General features: G+C 43.1%; 1 protein-coding gene and 1 long non-coding RNA gene across 4 annotated transcripts in view; one reads left to right on the top strand and one right to left on the bottom strand.

Annotated features, from left to right (window-relative positions):
- The window catches only part of KDM2A (lysine demethylase 2A), a 96,809-nt gene extending 76,960 nt beyond the window's left edge, over window positions 1-19,849 (top strand). For all 3 annotated transcript variants that reach the window (XM_030330974.1, XM_030330973.1, XM_030330972.1), the window contains 5 exons: window positions 32-185; window positions 1,042-1,157; window positions 6,659-6,785; window positions 10,519-10,913; window positions 18,652-19,849. In XM_030330974.1, the coding sequence (XP_030186834.1) occupies window positions 32-185; window positions 1,042-1,157; window positions 6,659-6,785; window positions 10,519-10,913; window positions 18,652-18,807 (948 nt within the window). In that variant the 3' untranslated portion in view covers window positions 18,808-19,849. The remainder of the gene's footprint in view (window positions 1-31; window positions 186-1,041; window positions 1,158-6,658; window positions 6,786-10,518; window positions 10,914-18,651) is intronic.
- On the bottom strand, window positions 17,389-18,652 carry LOC115524582. Its single transcript, XR_003972144.1, has 2 exons — window positions 18,316-18,652; window positions 17,389-18,203 (listed from the first exon to the last, which is right to left on the bottom strand). It is a non-coding gene; the product is annotated as an uncharacterized LOC115524582 (long non-coding RNA).
- Window positions 19,850-19,855: the final 6 nt, after the last annotated feature.

Raw genomic sequence — 19,855 nt, forward strand, 5'->3', positions numbered from 1 at the left:
TGTTAACAGACTGAAGTTTTTTAACTCACAGGTCTTCTGGCTCATCCCCCCTACAGCCCACAACCTGGAGCTGTACGAGAATTGGCTGCTGTCAGGGAAACAGGGAGACATCTTTCTGGGTGACCGGGTATCAGATTGTCAGCGCATTGAGCTCAAGCAGGGCTATACCTTCGTCATTCCCTCAGGTAAGCAAGATGGGAAAAAATTAGTTGTTTACTCTAGCCACTAGAATTAATGGATTACCACCAAGAGTGGTTGTGATGCTGGGGTGGACAGAAAACAATAGTGTCCTTTCCTGTCATTATGGATTAGATGGTAAGAATGTGGATTTTTGAAAAAGGCACTGATTTTCCACTAAAATCAGAATTGTCAGTGGTGGCTTCTCACAGAAGGTCTGCATTTGGACTGCACATTAGGTCTAGGTAATCAGAATCTCTAAGGATAAGACCTGGTCAGCAGGCAGTATCTAACGTCTGGGTGAAAGAGACCTACTTTCTAAGGGATGTCTATGAAGGCTGGAGTGTAGTAGCATCAGTGATAATTTTTAGGAGGTCACTAGTTACAAAATAAGTATTTACAGCACAGATTTTGAAGTCACAGACCTGTATTAGAATTCTGACACTTGTAAAAAAAAAAAAAAGAAGAAGAAGAAGAATTCTGACACTTGTTTACCTGCTAATACCTTTTTGGTCAAATATTTAAACCTCTGTCACATTTTGTTTTGAGGAGTAAATGGAAATACATGTCAGCTCTTGTACTGCACCTTCACAGTAGGTGCTCCTGTAAATAGAAGCAGCATTTGTTAAGCTTACTGTATGCTAAACACTTTACGTGCATTTTCTGATTTAATACTTACTAGTAACCATATAAAGTTTAATTTTTATAGAGGATATTGAGGCTGCAAGAGATTAAATAACTTGACCAACCACTAAGTAACAATCAGAGTAAAAAGTAGGATCTAGGAGTATTATACTAGTTCTCTGAGAGAGCCATGTTGTAATGTGTGCTTACAGTCACTACCCTCCATTCCCTTTCTTCTAGGCTGGATTCATGCTGTGTATACTCCTACAGACACATTAGTCTTCGGAGGCAATTTTTTGCATAGTTTCAATATCCCCATGCAATTAAAAATATACAACATTGAAGATCGGACACGGGTAAGTAATTGTATTATGTAACAGTTGGATGTGAAGAGATTAACTCCATTTAAGCCAGATGTTAGATTCACTGGTAGTTTATCTCAAAATTTCAAAATTTTTCTTTGAGTTAAAGTGCAGTGTTAACATTTCAGGGACACTGAGAAAAAAGTTTTAACAAGATCTACCTGCTTATTTTGGGGAACTCTAATTCTTTGAGGTTCTTGATACCTTGGATTTTTATAAGGCTAGAGATAGACATTTGGTAATCTTTTGAGCCATGTTTTTAATATGTATGCTCGTAGAATAACCCAGTGTAATGGGACTCATCAAGTCAGGAGTCACAACTTTGAGTGCATATATGTATCTTTATTCTGATTACTGTCTAACATGTGAAATGTTGTACTTTTCTTTTTTAATGTTTATTTATTTTGAGAGAGAATAAGGGAGGGGCAGAGAGAGAGAATCTCAAGCAGGCTCTGCCCTGTTAGTACAGAGCCCAACTCCAGGCTCAATTTCAAGAATTGTGAGATCATGACATGAGCCGAAATCAAGAGTTGGACACTTAACCGACTGAGCCGCCCAGGTGCCTCTGTACTTAATAAATAAATGTGCATACAGCTTTTCTCAGCTGGGGTTCCATGAGAGAATTAAGTCTTTTAGAAAATGATATGTGTGTCTTATTCTCTTGGTTTTCTTTCCCTAGGATGTTACATAGCTGATACCATTCTAGATATATAGGAGAAAAAAAGTTCATTACATGTAGTGGGTACCCTAGCAAGAGTTGGCAAACTTTTTCTGAAAAGGATCAGAGAGTGAAATACTTAAACAAATGAGCATGGCTCAAATAAAATAGAATTTTATTTATGGACACTGAAATTTGAATTTCATATAGTTTTCCCATATCCCAAAATGCTCTAATTTTAGGGGTTTTTTTCAGCCATTTAAAAATGTAAAAACATTCTTAGCTCACAGAAAAACAGGCAGCAGACCAAATCCACTAGCTGCTGTTTGTTGGCCAACCCATGTCTTGGGGAAACAGGGCTTAATTCTTTAGCAGAACCCAAGTTGGTGAGGGCTGAATTATATATGATGAAAGTATAGATGTTGTAGACATTAAACAGCAGTTAGAGTATAGAGCCTTTAGAAGGCATGATGTTCTCACCTTGTTCTCAAGTAGTTCAACATAATAGTAATAACAACAACAACAACCATGTTGGGGCACCTGGGTAACTCAGTTGGTTAAGCGTCTGACTCTTAATATGGGCTCAGGTCATGATCTCAGAGTTCGTGAAATCGAGCCCCCTCCTCAGGCTCTGCGCTGAGCATGGCGCTTGCTTGGGATTCTTTCTGTCCTCTCTCTGCTCCTCCCCTGCTCGTGCATGCTCTCTCTCTCAAAATAAATAAATTAAGTTTAATAATAATAATTACAGCCATGTATGTGAATAGAAATTAGCAAATGTGGGGAAATGTTAATAGCTGGTGAATCTTGAAGAATGCTGTAAGCATTCTTAAACTTTTTGGCAGATTAAAAAAAATAATAAGATAAAACAGAGGGGGAGGCAAACCATAAGAGATTCTTAAATACAGAGAACAAACTGAGTGTTGCTGGAGGGGTGGTGGGTGGGGGGAGGTGGGTTAAATGGGTGACGGGCATTAAAGAAGGCACTTTTCTGAGCACTGGGTGTCCTATGTAAGAGATGAATCACTGGGCTCTACTCCTAAAGCCAAAACTATAGTGTATGTTAACTAACTTGAATATTAAAAAAAAAAAAGAAAAGAAAAGAAAGAAAGAGAGAGAAAGAACTTTTTTAGCAGATTTGAAAGTTTGCAAAGTTAAATTTAAAAAAAATCACAATTTGGGATGCCTAGGTGGCTCAGCCGGCTAAGCATCCGTTGATTTTGGCTGAGGTCATGACCTCACAGTAGTGAGACTGAGCCCCACATTGGGCTCTGAGCTAAGTGTGGAGCCTGCTTAAGATTCCGTCTCTCCTTTCTCTGTCCCTCCTCTCCTTGCTCTCTCCCTAAAAATAAATAAATAATCACAATTAGTGAAGACGTTACAATTTTTAGAAGGAATAGTCATTGACCTGTTTACTGCGAACATGATCAGTTAGCTATTTTGGTGCCTATTTTGAAATATTTATTTTGGTTAGGAGCTATTACACACAACAGTGGTATTGTTCGTGTTCTAGGGATTGCCCTACTTGAATTAAGAAGATACAGTGCTTTTAAAATAAATTTTATAAAAGTAAATTTCTGCTTATTAAGAGTAATGAGGGGTTCCTGGGTGGCTCAGTCAGTTGAGCATCCAACTTCAGCTCAGGTCATGATCTCACAGATCATGGGTTTGAGCCCCATGTCGGGCTGTCAGCATAGAGCCTGGAGCTTGCCTCGGATTCTGGGTCTCCCTCTCTCTCTGACCCTCCCTGCTCTCACTCAGTCTGTTTCTCTCTCTCTGAAAAATAAACAAACATTAAAAAAAAAAAGTAAACTACAAAAAATAATTAGTAAGTTTGAAATTATAATAGTAAAAATAGTTAACGTTAAAATGTTTCAAAATTATGTAATTTCACAGAATACTCTTATTTAACTCCAAATTATTCTGAGGTAATACCACTTATCTACTGTAAGAATCTGAAAATTAGTTTTTAGAAAGTACTCCCCTTTTTTGGCTAAAAATTATTATACCCATGATTTAATTGCTTAGTTGCTCAGTTTGAGGGAAGAAAGGGAGAATATGTATATATTCAGTGGCATAGGTGAAATGAGGTACCTTACCTTCACATGGAGTTTCTTACAGACTGTTAAACTTGTAATAACTGATCTTGATTTACCTATCTAATTTTCTAAGACTTTGTTTTTTGTTTATGAAAAAAATGTCAAATTTCAGTCTAACCACCATATTATTCCATTTTTCCTAAGTATAGCTTAATTCTTTCATTCTCAATAAGGAACTCCTCTGTGTTTCTATAAAATTTCATTGAGTCCCTGCATATGTATGTACAAAGCAATTATTTTTTTATTGCTTTCTACGCCAACCTTTTATGTGCCAATACCAGCTGGTATCCAGTTAATATATTACCTTACAAAAATGCAGTGTGTTGTAAATTTAAGACAATGTTTTTGGTTTCTTTTGCCATGCCAGTGTGGAAATACCATACTATTTACACGAGTGCTGAGGGGCACCTGGGTGGCTCAGTTGGTTAAGCATCCAACTTTGGCTTAGGTCATGATCTCATGGTTTGTGAGTTCAAGCCCCACATTGGTTTCTCTGGTGTCAGCACAGAGCCTGCTTCAGATTCTCTGTCCCCACTGTCTATCTGCTCCTTCCCCGCTCATTCTCTCTCTCTCTCTCTCCCTCCCTCCCTCCCTCCCTCCCTCTCTCCTTCTCTCCCTCTCTCCCTCTCTCTCCTCTCTAAATAAATAAACTTTAAATAAACTTGAATGCTGATAATTATTCCACTGGTGGCACTGAAAAGCTCAATTCTGTAAGGTGGATTTTTTAAAAACTCTCTCCCTGCCCCACAAAAAATTTTAGCCCAGTCTTAGAAACTGATATACTCTGTAGTATCTGGCAACATAGATAAAATATGAGGCAAGTTGGGTATGTGATATCTTGGCTGTTATTAATGCAGTCTGATGAGTTCCAAGTAAAAAATCAGAAGTTTAATGATCTACTATATATTACCTTTTTTTTTTTTACTGTCAGTATTAGCTTTCAACAGAGTCCCAGAGGGCTGTAGAATTTTGGGTTGTCCTGAACTTTTAATAAAGACCCTTCCAGAAAGGTGTTAATACCTGTAAAAGGTGAGCAGAGAGGCCCGTGTATTATATTTAACTTGGGGGCATCTAGTGCCTGTTAATTCTTGTGGTCCCCCTCCCACACCTTACCAAAAGTAAATTAGTTTGACCTTCTTTTAAGCTCTTATTTATTTTTCAGTAGGCTTTAGGCCCAATGTGGGGCCTGAGCTCACGACCCTGAGATCAAGAGTTGTGTGCTCTACTGACTGAGCGAGCCAGGCACCCCCAATTTGACTTTTAAATAAAGGAGGAAAACCTCTTCTAGTTGTTAAAACTGTAGTTGCTTAAGAGACCTCGATTCAGGGGCACCTGAGTGGCTCAGTTGGTTAAGCATTCGGCTCTTGATCTCAGCTCAGGTCTTGATCTCAGGGTTGTGAGTTCAGGCCCTCCATGTTGGGCTCTGCGTTGGGCGTGAAGCCTACTTAGAGAGAGAGAGAGAGAGATTCAGAGCTTGGCTCCTCTGAATTGGAAACCTAATGAAAGGTACATACCTCTCCTGCCTTGCAGTGAGGAAAGTAATCTCCTCATTCCACAGTCCTGCTCCATGACCTAGTGAAGGATTTTAAAAGTGGCCTGGCATCCAGATTTCCTTGATTCAGGAATACTGCCTGACGCGGAGCTTTGAAAAGGAGATGAGAACGTACTCAGGAGTTGAATATTCAAAACAATCTTAGAAGTATCGTATGGCTTATCCTTTTGAAAGATGTTCTCTCTAAAAGATGATGGCAAAATATATATAGGTTAGTCCCCATTGTTGATCTTCCTTACTGGTTAATCCATGCTGATTTGCCTTTTCTTTGACTATGCTAGATCTAAAGGGCAGTTCTTTTTATTATTATTCAGCTGGAATAATTTCATGCTACTTCTGGAGGACATGAAAAAAAAAAAAAAACTAAAGACAATGGCTGATTAGGCCATGTGGAACAGTAATCTAATTTGTGGACTTGCCCTTTTGGCAGACTACAAAGTACCGTACAGACAAGCTGAGAGTTGATGGTGGGAAAAATACTGTCTTGTGTCCTAGACTAGACAAAGCTTGAGAATGAGTCTCTAATTATACTTTTCTATAACTTCAACTCATGTCCTGTTTTCCATTAGATTCTTTGTTTCCTGGTCTTCTGATTGAGGTTAAAACTGTAGTGAAGGCAAGACTGCTTGGCACGCCTTTATGTCCTAAGAACCCTGAAACCATTTTCTCAAGTATATTGTGTCTTACTCTAACACTTTACTCCCTGTCCCACAACTTTTTTTTTTTTTTTTAAGAGAGTGAGTGTGAGAGCCAGGGAGAAGGGGCATTGGAGAGAGAGAAAGGGAGGGAGGGAGGGAGAGAGAGAGAGAATGAATCTCAAGCAGGCTCCACGCCCAATGCAGAGCCCGACATGGGGCTTGATCTCACAAGCCTGGGAACATAACCTCAGCCAAAACCAAGAATTGGCTGCTCAACCCAGGCGCCCCCACAACTTCTTTTGATGCTTTCCCAAGACACCTTCTTGGTGGTTCTGAGATACCTTTTAATTTCTAGTGATTGTTTCCCAAGACCAACATTTTTCAGGTTGTCAGATCCACTTAGATTCTTGTTCCAATTGCCACCCTACGTTTCAGGTTGACGAGAGAGCATTTTTCCTGGGTTAATCTTTGCAGTGATTCAGTTTGTCTTACTCTCTTTCCTTGAAAATTGTTATCAGCTTGCTTTTTCTCATTGTTTTGTTCCCATGCAGGTTCCAAATAAGTTCCGCTATCCATTCTACTATGAGATGTGTTGGTACGTGTTGGAGCGCTATGTATACTGCATAACCAACCGCTCCCACCTAACTAAGGAATTTCAAAAAGAGTCCCTCAGTATGGGTAAGTGTTCTGCCTACGTGAACTTACCTGCTTGGGTCTACAAAATTCATTCGTTGAAGCTGAATGTTGTTTACAGCTCATCTCTTACCCAGATGTGAATTATTAGGCAAAATGAAATATCTGGATCTCCTCTTTGTCTGAGTTGTTAGTACCTTAGCTCCTTAAGAAAGATGATCACTTTTCTGCTGTGTTTTATTGTATAAAGAGTGGTCTTTGGCAAAGTAAAAACTAAGAACACGCCATCATACTAACTCTTACTGTATTCCAGGCACTTTACTAAGCAGTGTATATATATTAAATTCTAATCATTATTGATGAGGGTAGGTATTATTATCTCATTTTACAGATGGTGGCATTTAAGTTTCAAGGAGATTAAAAAACTTGATCTGTGATCTTATAGTTAATAAGTGGGAAATAATAATAACGGTTAATAAGTGGGGAAGGTACAGTTTGAATCAGATTGGTAAGACTCTACAATCTATATCCTTAACTTCTGTGCTTTAATGTTTCCCCAACTTCTATCAAGAGAAATATTTTATTGGATGGCAAGATACTTTGTTTTTCTCCTGACTCTCACTGAGATTGGCAGCTTCAAAACTGAGAACAGTGGATGTGATTAGACAAGAGTACTTTCGTTTTCTTTCTTGATTTTTTTAAATGTTTGTTTATTTACTTTGAGAGAGAGGGAGAGAGAAAATCCCAAGCAGGGTTTTTGCTGTCAGCATGGAGCCTGACATGGGGCTTGATCCCAGGAACCATGAGATCATAACCTGAGCCGAAATCAAGAGCCAGACACTTAACCAACTGAGCCACCCAGATGCCCCAGGATACTTTCAGTTGTACATTTTTAGGCTGTTCTATACCCTAAGGTACAGAGGAGCCAACACTGTAATATCTTGTGGTCATATGTTTCATGGAATCTTCAATCTAAACCAGATATTTTTGGGGCGCCTGGGTGGCTCAGTCAGTTGAGTGTCCGACTTCAGCTTAGGTCATGATCTCGCAGTTTGTGAGTTCGAGCCCCGCATCGGGCTCTGTGCTGATGAGCCTGGAGCCTGCTTCGGATTCTGTCTCCCTCTCTGTCCCCCCACTCGTGTGCACTCTCTCTCTCTCTCTCAAAAATAAACAAACATTAAGAAAAAAAAAAAACTAAACCAGATATATTTTTTCTTTGAGGGTTGTTTATATTCTTGTTTGAAAATAAAAAATGGTCGAGTACATGAAAGCAGGATACAGAATTGTGTATGTAGCATAATCCCAGTGCAACTATAGTCGTGCACATATGTGTCAAAAAAGATGGAAAGAAAATACACATCAGTTGTTGAGTTATCTGAGGGCAGAGGGATAAGGGATGACTTCTTTGCACCATCCTATATTTTCTAAATTATGATTATTTTTATTATTTTAATGTTTGTTTATTTTTGAGAGAGAGAGCATATGCACAAGAGAATCTGAAGCAGGCTGCAGGCTCTGAGCTCTCAGTGCAGAGCCCGATGTGGGGCTTGAACCCATGATCCGTGAAATCGTGACCTGAGCTGAAGTCAGACCTTAACTGACTGAGCCACCCAGGCGCCCCTGTTTTCTAAATTATTACTAGTAAACATACATTACTTTTTTTCCCTTTGGATTGGCTAATTAATTCTTACAGGGTATTTTTAATGTTTATTTTTGAGAGAGAATGTGCACAGGTGCATGCGCACATGAGTGGGGAAGGGGCGGGGGGGCGGGGGGCAGAGGATCCAAAGCGGGCTCTGTGCTGACAGCTCAGAGCTTGGAGCCTGTTTCAGATTCTGTGTCTCCCTCTTTCTCTCTCCTCCACCGCTCATGCTCTGTCTCTCTCTCCTCAAAAATAAACGTTAATAAGCGTCCGACTTCAGCCAGGTCACGATCTCGCCGTCCGCGAGTTCGAGCCCCGCGTCGGGCTCTGGGCTGATGGCTCAGAGCCTGGAGCCTGTTTCCGATTCTGTGTCTCCCTCTCTCTCTGCCCCTCCCCTGTTCATGCTCTGTCTCTCTCTGTCCCGAAAATAAATAAACGTTGAAAAAAAAAATTAAAAAAAAAAATAAATAAACGTTAAAAAAAAAATTTTTTTTTAAGTTATTTATTTTTGAGAGAGAGCATGTGCGAGTTGGGGAGAGGTGGAGAGAGAGAAAATCCCAAGCAGGCTCCGCACTGCCAGCACAGAGGCTAAGGCGGGGCTCAAACCCATGAACCACAGGACCATGACCTGAGCAGAAGTTAGATGCTCAACTGACTGAGCCACCTGGGTGCCCCCCCTTTTTTTAACTTTTTATTCAAATTCCAGTTACTTAACATGCATGGACGATATAGTGATTCAACTCTTCCATATAGCACCCGGTGCTCATCTCAAAAAGCACACTGCTTAATCCCCATCACCTTTTTTAACTCATCCCCTCACCCACCTCCCCTTTGGTAACTAGCTATCAGTTTGTTCTCTGTAGTTAGGGTCTGTTTCTTGTATTACTTTCATAACAAAGAACCAATTCACATTTAATAATATTTCTTTCACTAAAACTTTTGACTGTCAAAAATCTTCCCTTTAAGGGGCGCCTGGGTGGCACAGTCGGTTAAGCGTCCGACTTCAGCCAGGTCACGATCTCGCGGTCCGTGGGTTCGAGCCCCGCGTCGGGCTCTGGGCTGATGGCTCAGAGCCTGGAGCCTGTTTCGGATTCTGTGTCTCCCTCTCTCTCTGCCCCTCCCCCGTTCATGCTCTGTCTCTCTCTGTCCCAAAAATAAATAAATGTTGAAAAAAAAAATTAAAAAAAAAAAAATCTTCCCTTTAAAAAATACTCAGCGTGTGGGGGTGCCCAGGTGGCTCAGTCGGTTAAGCATCCGACTTCAGCTCAGGTCATGATCTCACGGTTTGTGAGTTTGAGCCCTGCTTCGGATTCTGTGTCTCCCTCTCTCTACCCCTTCCCCCCCCGCAAAGTAAATAAACATTAAAAAATTAAAAAGAGGGGCGCCTGGGTGGCGCAGTCGGTTAAGCGTCCGACTTCAGCCAGGTCACGATCTCGCAGTCCGTGAGTTCGAGCCCCGCGTCGGGCTCTGGGCTGATGGCTCGGAGCCTGGAGCCTGTTTCCGATTCTGTGTCTCCCTCTCTCTCTGCCCCTCCCCCGTTCACGCTCTGTCTCTCTCTGTCCCAAAAATAAATAAACGTTGAAAAAAAAAAAATTAAAAAGAAATACTCACTTTGTTAGCCATATTGACAGGATTCAATTCCAAAGTTTAATTTTATGGCAAAACTTTCAATAAAACTGCTTTTTAGGGGCACCTGGGTGACTCAATCAGCTAAGCCTCCAACTCTTGATTTCATCTCAGGTCATGATCTCACAGATTTGTGAGTTCGAGCCCAGCATTGGGCTCGGCACTGACAGTTGAGAACCTGTTTGGGATTCTGTCTGTCTGTCTCTCTCTCTCTCTCTCTCTCTCTGCCCTTACTTACCCCACTCACATGTGCATGTGTGCGCACTCTCTCTCTCTCTCAAAATAAACTTGATTAAAAAAAACTGTAAGTATATGCTTCATAATATCTGCCTTTTTGAAGAAAAGTTAATGAAATCATAATCCCAAATTTCAGTTTGGACTTGAAACTAATTTACAGCCATTTTCAGCTGACTTTTTATAACCTCAGGGCCCCTTCCATGCTACCTGTTCCTCTTGTTGATCACACAGTCAAGTGGCATGTTCTTACTATATTTTTTTTCTTGCTGGCAGATTTGGAGTTAAATGGGTTGGAATCTGGAAATGGGGATGAGGAAGCAGTGGATCGAGAACCAAGGCGCCTGAGCAGTAGGCGCTCTGTCCTCACTAGCCCCGTAGCCAATGGGGTCAACCTGGACTATGACGGACTGGGCAAAACCTGCCGAAGTCTTCCAAGTCTGAAGAAAAGTTTGTCGGGGGACTCATCCTCTGACTCTAGCCGGGGCTCCCACAATGGCCAAGTGTGGGATCCCCAGTGTAGCCCCCGAAAGGACAGGCAGGTGCATCTGACCCATTTTGAGCTTGAAGGCCTTCGCTGTCTTGTAGATAAGTTGGAGTCTCTGCCACTGCACAAGAAATGCGTCCCCACTGGGATAGAAGATGAAGATGCTCTTATTGCCGACGTAAAGGTAAGGTCGGTTATGTCGCATGACAGCCCCTGGTCTGGCTGGGGGCAGGCAGTCGCTCAGTTCTGAGAGAGAAAGTACAGGAATTCTGGATAATCTGCGGCTCATTCAGAAAGACATTCATGTGTACCTGTGTGTGCTGCATGGTGCTTCAGTTCTCAGGGCGAGGCTAATTCCCTGTTGTGGAAACACTGACTTCTGTATGTTCAGTTAGGACTTAAATTTAGTCTTAAAAACAGAGATTTCAGACTGATTGTAAAAATAAAGAAGAGCCTAATCTAAGAAAGTATTTGTATTAGGAAATATTACTTAATCAAGTTACCCTCAGATAAAGAGGCCTGTTTCAGAACAAAAGTGGCCAATAGCAATCTCCAGCAGCCTCCGCCCAAGCAGATGAGAGAGCAGCTTTGCTGTGCTGGGGGTGCTGATAGGCTTTGCATATTTAGTTTCACACTTACCTACTAGTAAGACCAAAAAAAAAAAAAAAATACATTGGGACAGCTTCTGAGAAAGTGTCATTGTAAACATAATCTGTCCTGGGGCACCTGGCTGGCTCAGTCTCTGGAGTGTGCAACTCTTGATCTCGGAGTTGTGAGTTTGAGCCCCATGTTGGGTGTAGAGATTTAAAAAAAACCAAAAGACATAATCTATCCTATTGCTATATCCAGTTTCTTCATGTTATATATGTTTCTTTTTCAAGAGGTCTCCCAGTATCAGTATTTTCAGAGCCTAGCACCCCTCATGCATTGATCTCAAAGAAATTAGCTTATTTTTAAGGAATCCAGATTTCAGCTGTCTAAATTGGAGGAAGTTCTTTTAAGTCTTTCCTCACAAGTTACCATTAACATGAACACCAAAAAGTATAAACCTGGAAATATCAATTTTCTTTTTAAAATCATCATTTGGCCTGTTTCCCATTCTGTGTCTCCCTCTCTCTCTGGCCCTCCCCCGTTCATGCTCTGTCTCTCTCTCTGTCCCAAAAATAAATAAACGTTGAAAAAAAAAAAAAATTTAAAATCATCATTTGGAACTACATCTTGGGTGCAAGGCCTGGGAATGTGTAGTAGAAAGCTAGTTCACAATTAGTAATTAAGTATTTATTTTTAAACCCTGTCAGATTATCTTAAGCCACAGAAGAATTTATATTGAATAATTTTATGTGACCCTAAGGAATATAGACTGAATATCTGAGTATGTCTTTTCCATTCCTGATTCCTGATTCATGTTTTTCCTTGGCCGCTGCTACGGTCTGAAGTGCATCTGCAAGCACCTCAGGAAGAATTCCACAGTCTGGGATAGGACCTGAACTGTTTTTTTTTCTCTTTTGTTTTTCTTTTTACAATAGACTTTTACATTGTATCTTGTTGTTTATGCATCAGTGAAAGGGTGAAAAAATAAAGAGGCTTAAAAAAGTGGTAGCCTGGTTAGATTGGTCCTCTCCAATGGTGATAGAAGCAGGACAGTTGATTTTTTTTTTTTTTTAATGTTTATTTATTTTTGAGAGAGACAGAGACAGAATGCGAGTGTGTTAGGGACAGAGAGGGAGACACAGAATCTGAAGCAGGCTCCGGGCTCCGAGCTGTCAGCACAGAGCCCGACACGGGGCTCGAACTCACGAGCTGTGAGATCATGATCTGAGCCAAAGTTGGACGCTCAGCCAACGGAGCCACCCAGGTGCCCCAAGAGTTGATTTTTCAGTTTGGTTTTACAAGGTTTGTTCTAGAAGACACAGGTGGCATCATCGTGGCTTATATTTAGGGGAGGAAATGACAAAGTTCTAGATAAATGTGGTCCTATTTCTATAATGATTAATGTGCAGCAAAACAAACTTAGTCATACTTTTCCAGACTCACAAACTAGATCCCAAACTCACTTTCCCCCCTTGAGTGAGCAAAGGACATACACAGTTTTTCTTTTCCATTATGATAGGACATATCTATTAATACTTCCTGAGAGTTCGAGTGTAACATCTTTTTTTTTCCTCAGAAGTTTTTTTTATGTGGCTATTCCATAGATACATTTAGGAACCATTAAATTAACTTGCCTGTAGGATCCCTGAAAAGAAAGATTTCTAAGTTTATAGCTCACAGTCTTTTGGCCTGGGTGTCTGTATTTCTGAATCGTGAAAAAGAATAGTTATCTTCTCAGTCCTATGGGATTTGACTCCATTGACTCCAGTTATAGGAAGCCTTATTGTAATCCCCTAGTCAGCTGTACAAGGTCAAGTGTCATAATAGAAATACACAAACTCCCATAACTGTTAAATAAAGATACTTGAGGCAGAGTGGCAGGGGAAAATGTAGAAAATTTTGGGTCAAATACTAAGCAGAGTAAAAGTATGCAGCGGGAAGGGGGGAAATGAGTTAAAAAGAGGTATCTAAAGAGGGCTCTTAGCATTATGAAAAGTGTCTAGAGAGAGCTTCCTTGTGTTTGTCAGGAATCGTGAAAAACATGGCTGCCACCGAGCTCAGTCAGAGTGGCACAGAGACCAGAGCCTGAGGAAGGAGTGGTCAGCGGGATGACTAGGAGACTGACAGTGTTTGAATTCTTCCTGCAGGGGCTTGTCTGCACCTTGTTTTGCTTGCCTGATACCATAGTTAAAATGCAGCTGATAGCAGAAGACAACAGACTTAGATACCAGCTATGCAGGTAGTTTAACTTAAGATCAAATGGATTCATTATTCCTGAATTTGACCATTTATACTTAATCTGAGCTTCAGATAATAGTGAATATAGATCTTGAATACTTTGAGAATCTGAACATCACCCAAAAGAAAAGAAGCTGTGCATTGGGTAGGTGCCATCACCGCACAGCTGGAGACTGCAGTGCTAGAGAGCTTGGTGCTTGTAGCATAGAAGCCTACACTGCAGTGGAGGACAACAGCAAGCCGAGTTTACTCTTCCTGCAGAGAGAGGGATTGTTTCTTGTTGCAGCCTGTGTGGCTCTTAGGAAGAACTAACAGAAGAGATGAGAGCTCTACAGTTATATATCCCTGGAAGAAAAGTCCATTTTAGTGTTGGGGGGGTGGGGGAAGGACTTTGAAGATTCTAAAATATTAAATTCTGCATTGTTAAAGAAAGATCGGGGCACTTGAGTGGCTCAGGTCATGATCTCAGGGTTCGTGGGTTCGAGCCCCACGTCAGGCCCTGTGCTGACAGCTCGGAATCTGGAGCCTGCTTCGGATTCTGTGTCTCCCTCCCTCTCTCTCTGCCCCTCCCCCAGGCATGTTCTTTCATTCCTTCTCTCTCTCTCTCTCTTTCTCAAAAATAAACATTAAAAATTAAAAAACAGAGAAAGAAAATAGAATATAAAGTTGGGAGGGGATTAGATAAAAAAAAAAGGGGGGGGGCATTAAAAACTGTTGACCTGGGGCACCTGGGTGGCTCAGTCTGTTGAGCATGTTGAGTGTCCAAGTCGTGATTTTGGCTCAGGTCATGTTCTTCTCACAGTCTGAGGGATCAAGCCCCAAGTCACGCTCCTTGCTGAGCATTGAGCTGGCCTGGGATTGATTCATATTCATTCATATATTCTCTCTCTCTCTCTCTCTCTCTCTCTCTCCCTCTCCCCCCCTCTCTCCCCCTCCCTCCCTCTCTCTTCCTCCCTCTCTCCCCTCCTCTCCCCTCCCCTCCCTCCCTCCCTCTCTCTCCCTCTTTCCCTCTGTTCCTGAGCCCCTCCCCCACTCCTTGCTCTCTCTCTCTCTCTCTCTCTCTCTCTCTGGAAAAAAAAAAAAAGACAGGACTTAGAGCAGTGTCAGTAATACAGTCCCATTAAAGTGAGAGAAAATCTCTGTGCATTGCAGCGGTGCTGGAGAAAGGGACATGCCAACTGCTGACAGTGGGTCGCAGAAAGGTGGTAGGAGTCAGCCTGAAGACTGAGTTTTTAATCAGAATTTATTGTTTTGTATTTATTTTGGTCATAAAGGAGCTCTTAATATATATACATACATAAAAAGTTTTTAATATATCAATGTATTTGGCTGCCCAACTCGGTGAAACAAATTCAGTGTTGTATACGTATTTACTTTCCTGTTTTCTCTAAGATATTTTGATAAGCTGGGCAAACATGTGACTTGTGGTCAAGATACTAGATCTATGAAAGCTTGTTTTCTCCTCTGTAAAATAACATCTACCTCAATGGGGCTGTTGTGAAATTTAATGATAATGTTAGTAAATATTTAATAAACGATATCACTATTACAGAAAAAAATCAGATGTCACAAATCTGTGAATAATGCCTGCCTACTCTGTGCCAGAACCGGGCTGAGTGTTGGGGTAAATATGCACACATGCTGTGGATGAGGCCCTCGAGGGTCTTGCAAGTCAGTGGTGGAGCAGGCATTTCAATAGGCTGAGAAAGTAAGTGCACCCTAGGTTTACAGGTACCATGCATGCCATTAGAGTGCTGCCTGAACACTGAGAAGCTGGGTGTGGATTCTGTCCTGAGGGAAGGAAGTGCCAGTCTTCTTAACTCAGAAGTTAAGGGGGCACCTGGCTGGCTCAGTAGGTAGAGCGTGTGGCTCTTGATCTTGGGATTGTGAGTTTGAGCCCCACGTTGGTTGTAGAGAGATTGCTTATGAACAAACAAACAAACAAACAAACAAACAAACAGACTTCTAACATGGGCTCCTGGGTGGCTGAGTGGATTGAGCGTCTGACTCTTGATTCCGGCTGAGGTCCTGATCCCCGGGTCATGGGATGGAGCCCTGAGTCTGGTTCCATGCTGAGTGTGAAGCCTGCTTGGGAGTCTCTCTCCCTCTCCCTTTGCCCCTTTCTCCCACTCATTCTCTCTTTAAAAAAAAAAAAAAAAAAAAAAGAAAAGAAAAAGTTAATAAACTTTCCTGTTAGATGATAAAACAGTATATAAATGACTCTCAGTTTATGAATTCTAGAATTGTTCTTTGTGGTGCAATAGGCTACTACTGCTGCTCTGAACTAAGATCCTAACATTTTATTTTGTAACCATGATCTAAAAATTTACACTCGGCTCTCTCTCAGGAGTATGATGGAACCAAAAGCAAAGTCATGGTTTCAGGTAGATACAGACACTAATGAGAAATTTGCTTCATCTGACACTTTGGGGGTGACTCTGGCACTAGTTAAAGAGAAGAACTGGTAGAGGATCCACTATAATTAGATCTTAATCCATTAAACTAGATTAGAGGGGGGAAAGGCAACCTGTATAAATAAAACTTCATTTGAAATCTAATCGAGGGGCGCCTGGGTGGCGCAGTCGGTTAAGCGTCCGACTTCAGCCAGGTCACGATCTCGCGGGCCGTGAGTTCGAGCCCCGCGTCGGGCTCTGGGCTGATGGCTCGGAGCCTGGAGCCTGTTTCCGATTCTGTGTCTCCCTCTCTCTCTGCCCCTCCCCCGTTCATGCTCTGTCTCTCTCTGTCCCAAAAATAAATAAACGTTGAAAAAAAAAAAAAAAAAAAAAGAAATCTAATCGACACATTCTAAGTGGAAAGTTTTATATTTATTTACTCATCAGTTTATTTTTTAAATGTAAACTCTATACCCAACATGGGGCTTGAACTCATGACCCCAAGATCAAGAGTCACATACTCCACCGACTGAGCCAGCCAGGTGCCCCCTAAGAAAAAAGTTTTGAATAATTTAATAGCTACAAGGCATATAAGGTTAGGTTAAAATACATAATAATTCTTCAAAGTGTTATTATATTATTGTGTTATGTAATGTCATGTTCTTACCATCTCTGATCTTTGGTGCCTGTCTTTTATTCTGAATCAATGGGGCGGGGGGGGGGGGGGGCTGGCCTCATTTAGTAAGCGATTTGGAAGCCCTGTCTGGTTTTTGTCCTTTCCTGGTGGCCTCTCGGGGTTTTACTTGCTACAGCGTGGTAACATGTTTCTCTTTAGTATTCCATTCTTTATCACCCTTCCAGGTTAGATAGGACTGAGATAAGAACCAGGATTTTCTAAGAAGACCTCTCACACTATTAAGGAGAGGGTTTCAGACATAATAGTCTGATTGCACTTGGTCTTTCAGTCTTTTTTTTTTTAACGTTTTATTTATTTTTGAGACAGAGAGAGACAGAGCATGAACGGGGGAGGGGCAGAGAGAGGGGGAGACACAGAATGGAAGCAGGCTCCAGGCTCTGAGCCATCAGCCCAGAGCCTGACGCGGGGCTCGAACTCACGGACCGCGAGATCGTGACCTGAGCTGAAGTCGGACGCTCAACCGACTGAGCCACCCAGGCGCCCCAAGGTCTTTCAGTCTTAAGATAAAGGGCAAACGAGAGGTTTAGGATTAGAATGGCCATAGAAACTTTTTCAGGGAGAGCTCAACCAAAAAGCACAAAACTCCCACCTTTCTTGGTAAACTACCGTCAAAATTGAAATATTTAGCCCCTCCCTGGCAGCAAAGCCCAAGCCCCAAAAAGCATATTAAGCCACCGACTACATCAGAAACTCACTGACACAACTGTCCTGGAAATAAAAAGGTTTCCAGTGGTAAGAGCTAGGTTCTTAGTGGCCTGAGATGTTTATTTCAAAGCAGCTCCTGTAATTTCTGAAAAAAAGCCAAGTTATATTTATGAGAGTCTGAAAATTACATAAATCTAGATCCAAAATACAGTACACTGTAGTGAGAGATTGCTTGTTCAGTCCGAGCTTCACCCTGACCGTGAATCAGTGTGTGGAGAGTGTGTGGCACGCATCACTCGAGTAGCTGCCACAAATGGCATCGGGATGTCTGACGGGATACAAGGCTGGCCGCATCATCCAGGGAACATCAAGAATGTGGCAGGCAAAACAAACGACTAGGATAGGAAATGGGCAGGAGTGCTGGTGTCCTGGGGGGAGGGGTAATCTGAGGGGCAGAGTCCCAGGAGACTGGTGGATGTGGAATTGGCAGACACAGATTCAGTGGCTCCTTGCGCTGGTACCAAGGCAGGAGATAAAGCACCTTGACACCTTGACCTCAGGTTGTACCTCAGCTGGCTTTACTTGGTCAGGATGGAACTGCGGGAAGAGCTGCCTAGACGTTTCGGTTATGGTGGTAGAGTGCCCAGTCGTAACCAGAGGCAGGCATCTGTTGTCGAAGTAGTTGATATTAAACAGACATATGTATTGAATATCTCAGTATTGGTTGAAATGTGTCATTCCTGAAGGTTTTTCTGGAAACATGTATGCTCATTCTGGATTCTGGGCTGGGAGAGCAGCAGTGAGGGCAGGTGAAGCAGGCGGGTGTGTGGGGAAAGAAGGGAAGTTGGAGGAACTCAGCTTGGGTGCCTGGCTCTTGCACAGGCTGAACTTCGGGTGACTCGCTGTTTGCCTGAAAAGCAGGAGAGAGAATTGGGGGGAGTGGTCAGTGGGCAAGAGTGCTGGCTGTAACAATAAGAGGTGACCCTGAGGGGCAGGGTGTGGACGAAGACAAGGACACTCACGGGCCCAGATGCAGAACGGGTTAAAGCCTTCCCTTTTGCTGGCGCCTTCCGAAGTCGGCCAGAGGGAGCCCTCCGGGGCCGGCCTTGGGTTCTCCTATTGCAGTGGTGGTGGGAGGGAGCAGGCGGGGGCGCGGCCCGGCTCGCCTCCCGGGCAGCCTTTCCTCCAATCACCAGGCCGAGAGCGCCGGCTGAGCACACCCCCTCCCGACTCTGCAGCAGGACGGCTGGGCCCTCTGCCTGGCTCGCTCACTCGAGCTCAGCTCCCCCTCCTGCCATCTTCCGTTGCAAAGCATTTCTGGGAGCTGCATGTGGGTGACGCAGCAGCATTGTTCGCAGGCACAGGAAGCCGCGGCTGAGCTGAAGGGCTCGAGAAGGAGCTCAGAGCACGACACGCTGCTCCGTCTGGGTAGCCTCAAGGGTTATAGCTGGACTGCCCCGCCTGATGTACTTTGGGAGATTCCAGAATTTTCAAGTAAATCAGGATTTTCCTAGAGGCAGAAAACCTAAACTCCTTCAGCACAACTTCCAATACAGAAAACAAAACAAAGACGCTGGGGAAACTTCAACCAAGAGCTTCAGCAGCTCCAGAGCGACGAGAAACGCAAGGTCAGGCGGGTGGGCGGCAAACCCTTTCTGGCTCGGGGTGTGTGTAACTGTAGGGACTTTGTCTCAGCGGAAGAGGCGGAAGAACAGCCTACCAGGGGACTCCAGGACAATGCTCAGGTTACTTGGTGTTGCTCTAGCCGTCATTGCACTTGTTCCCTCTCCTGGTGGGATGTGCTCTTGAATTGGGTCTCTTGGCTTTGGGGAATCCTTTTTCCTTCTCTTCCCAGACGCCCGCTGTTCTCTTCCCCTTCCTGTGATGTGTGGGGTGTGGGCTTGTGTTTGAATGTTCTCCCGAATGCCAGGAGCCTAGATAGGCGTCAGCCTTTCCGCACTCCACCCCCGCTCCCTGTCCCAAACCCCCTCTGGTGAAGGGTGGTGGCTGCTTTATATGGTTTCTTGGAGGGCCTCAGCTGGAGTCTGCCTTTTTTGATGAAGCAGGGCGAGTTTGGTTGTCTGGCCCCAACAAAATAAGGCTTGGAAGGAAATCTGCATTTCCCTCCACACCCACACAGACCCCGGTAACAGAGTCGTATATGTGTGAACAGCTGCCCCCCACCCCCCACGCAGACACAGTTTCTCCACCTACCTTTCCTTATCCCCCACAAAAAATCTTGCAGGTAGATTTAGACTGCTTTTGGTGAACGGTTAGGTTCCTTTTGCTACTCTTAAACAATTGTGGATCTTTCTGTGAGGTCTGTTTTGCTGAAAGTGGAAAGTCCCTGTTTGTGGACAGCTCAGTGCTCTCCGGGGCGGCAGAGGAAATGGGCAGAGTCCTGCTCCTCAGCAGTAGACATGGGGGAGGGGAACTGTGCACTCCCTCGCACACGTTTTGAATGGACCTGAATTTTTCACCCTACGGAGATTAGGAGTCCAAACCGGAGTCCAGTCCCAGAGCCTTAGTCCCACGTGGCACCGCACCCCGCCTCTTCACCCC

This window comes from Lynx canadensis, chromosome D1 (assembly GCF_007474595.2).
Source record: "Lynx canadensis isolate LIC74 chromosome D1, mLynCan4.pri.v2, whole genome shotgun sequence".
NCBI classification, from domain to species: domain Eukaryota; kingdom Metazoa; phylum Chordata; class Mammalia; order Carnivora; family Felidae; genus Lynx; species Lynx canadensis.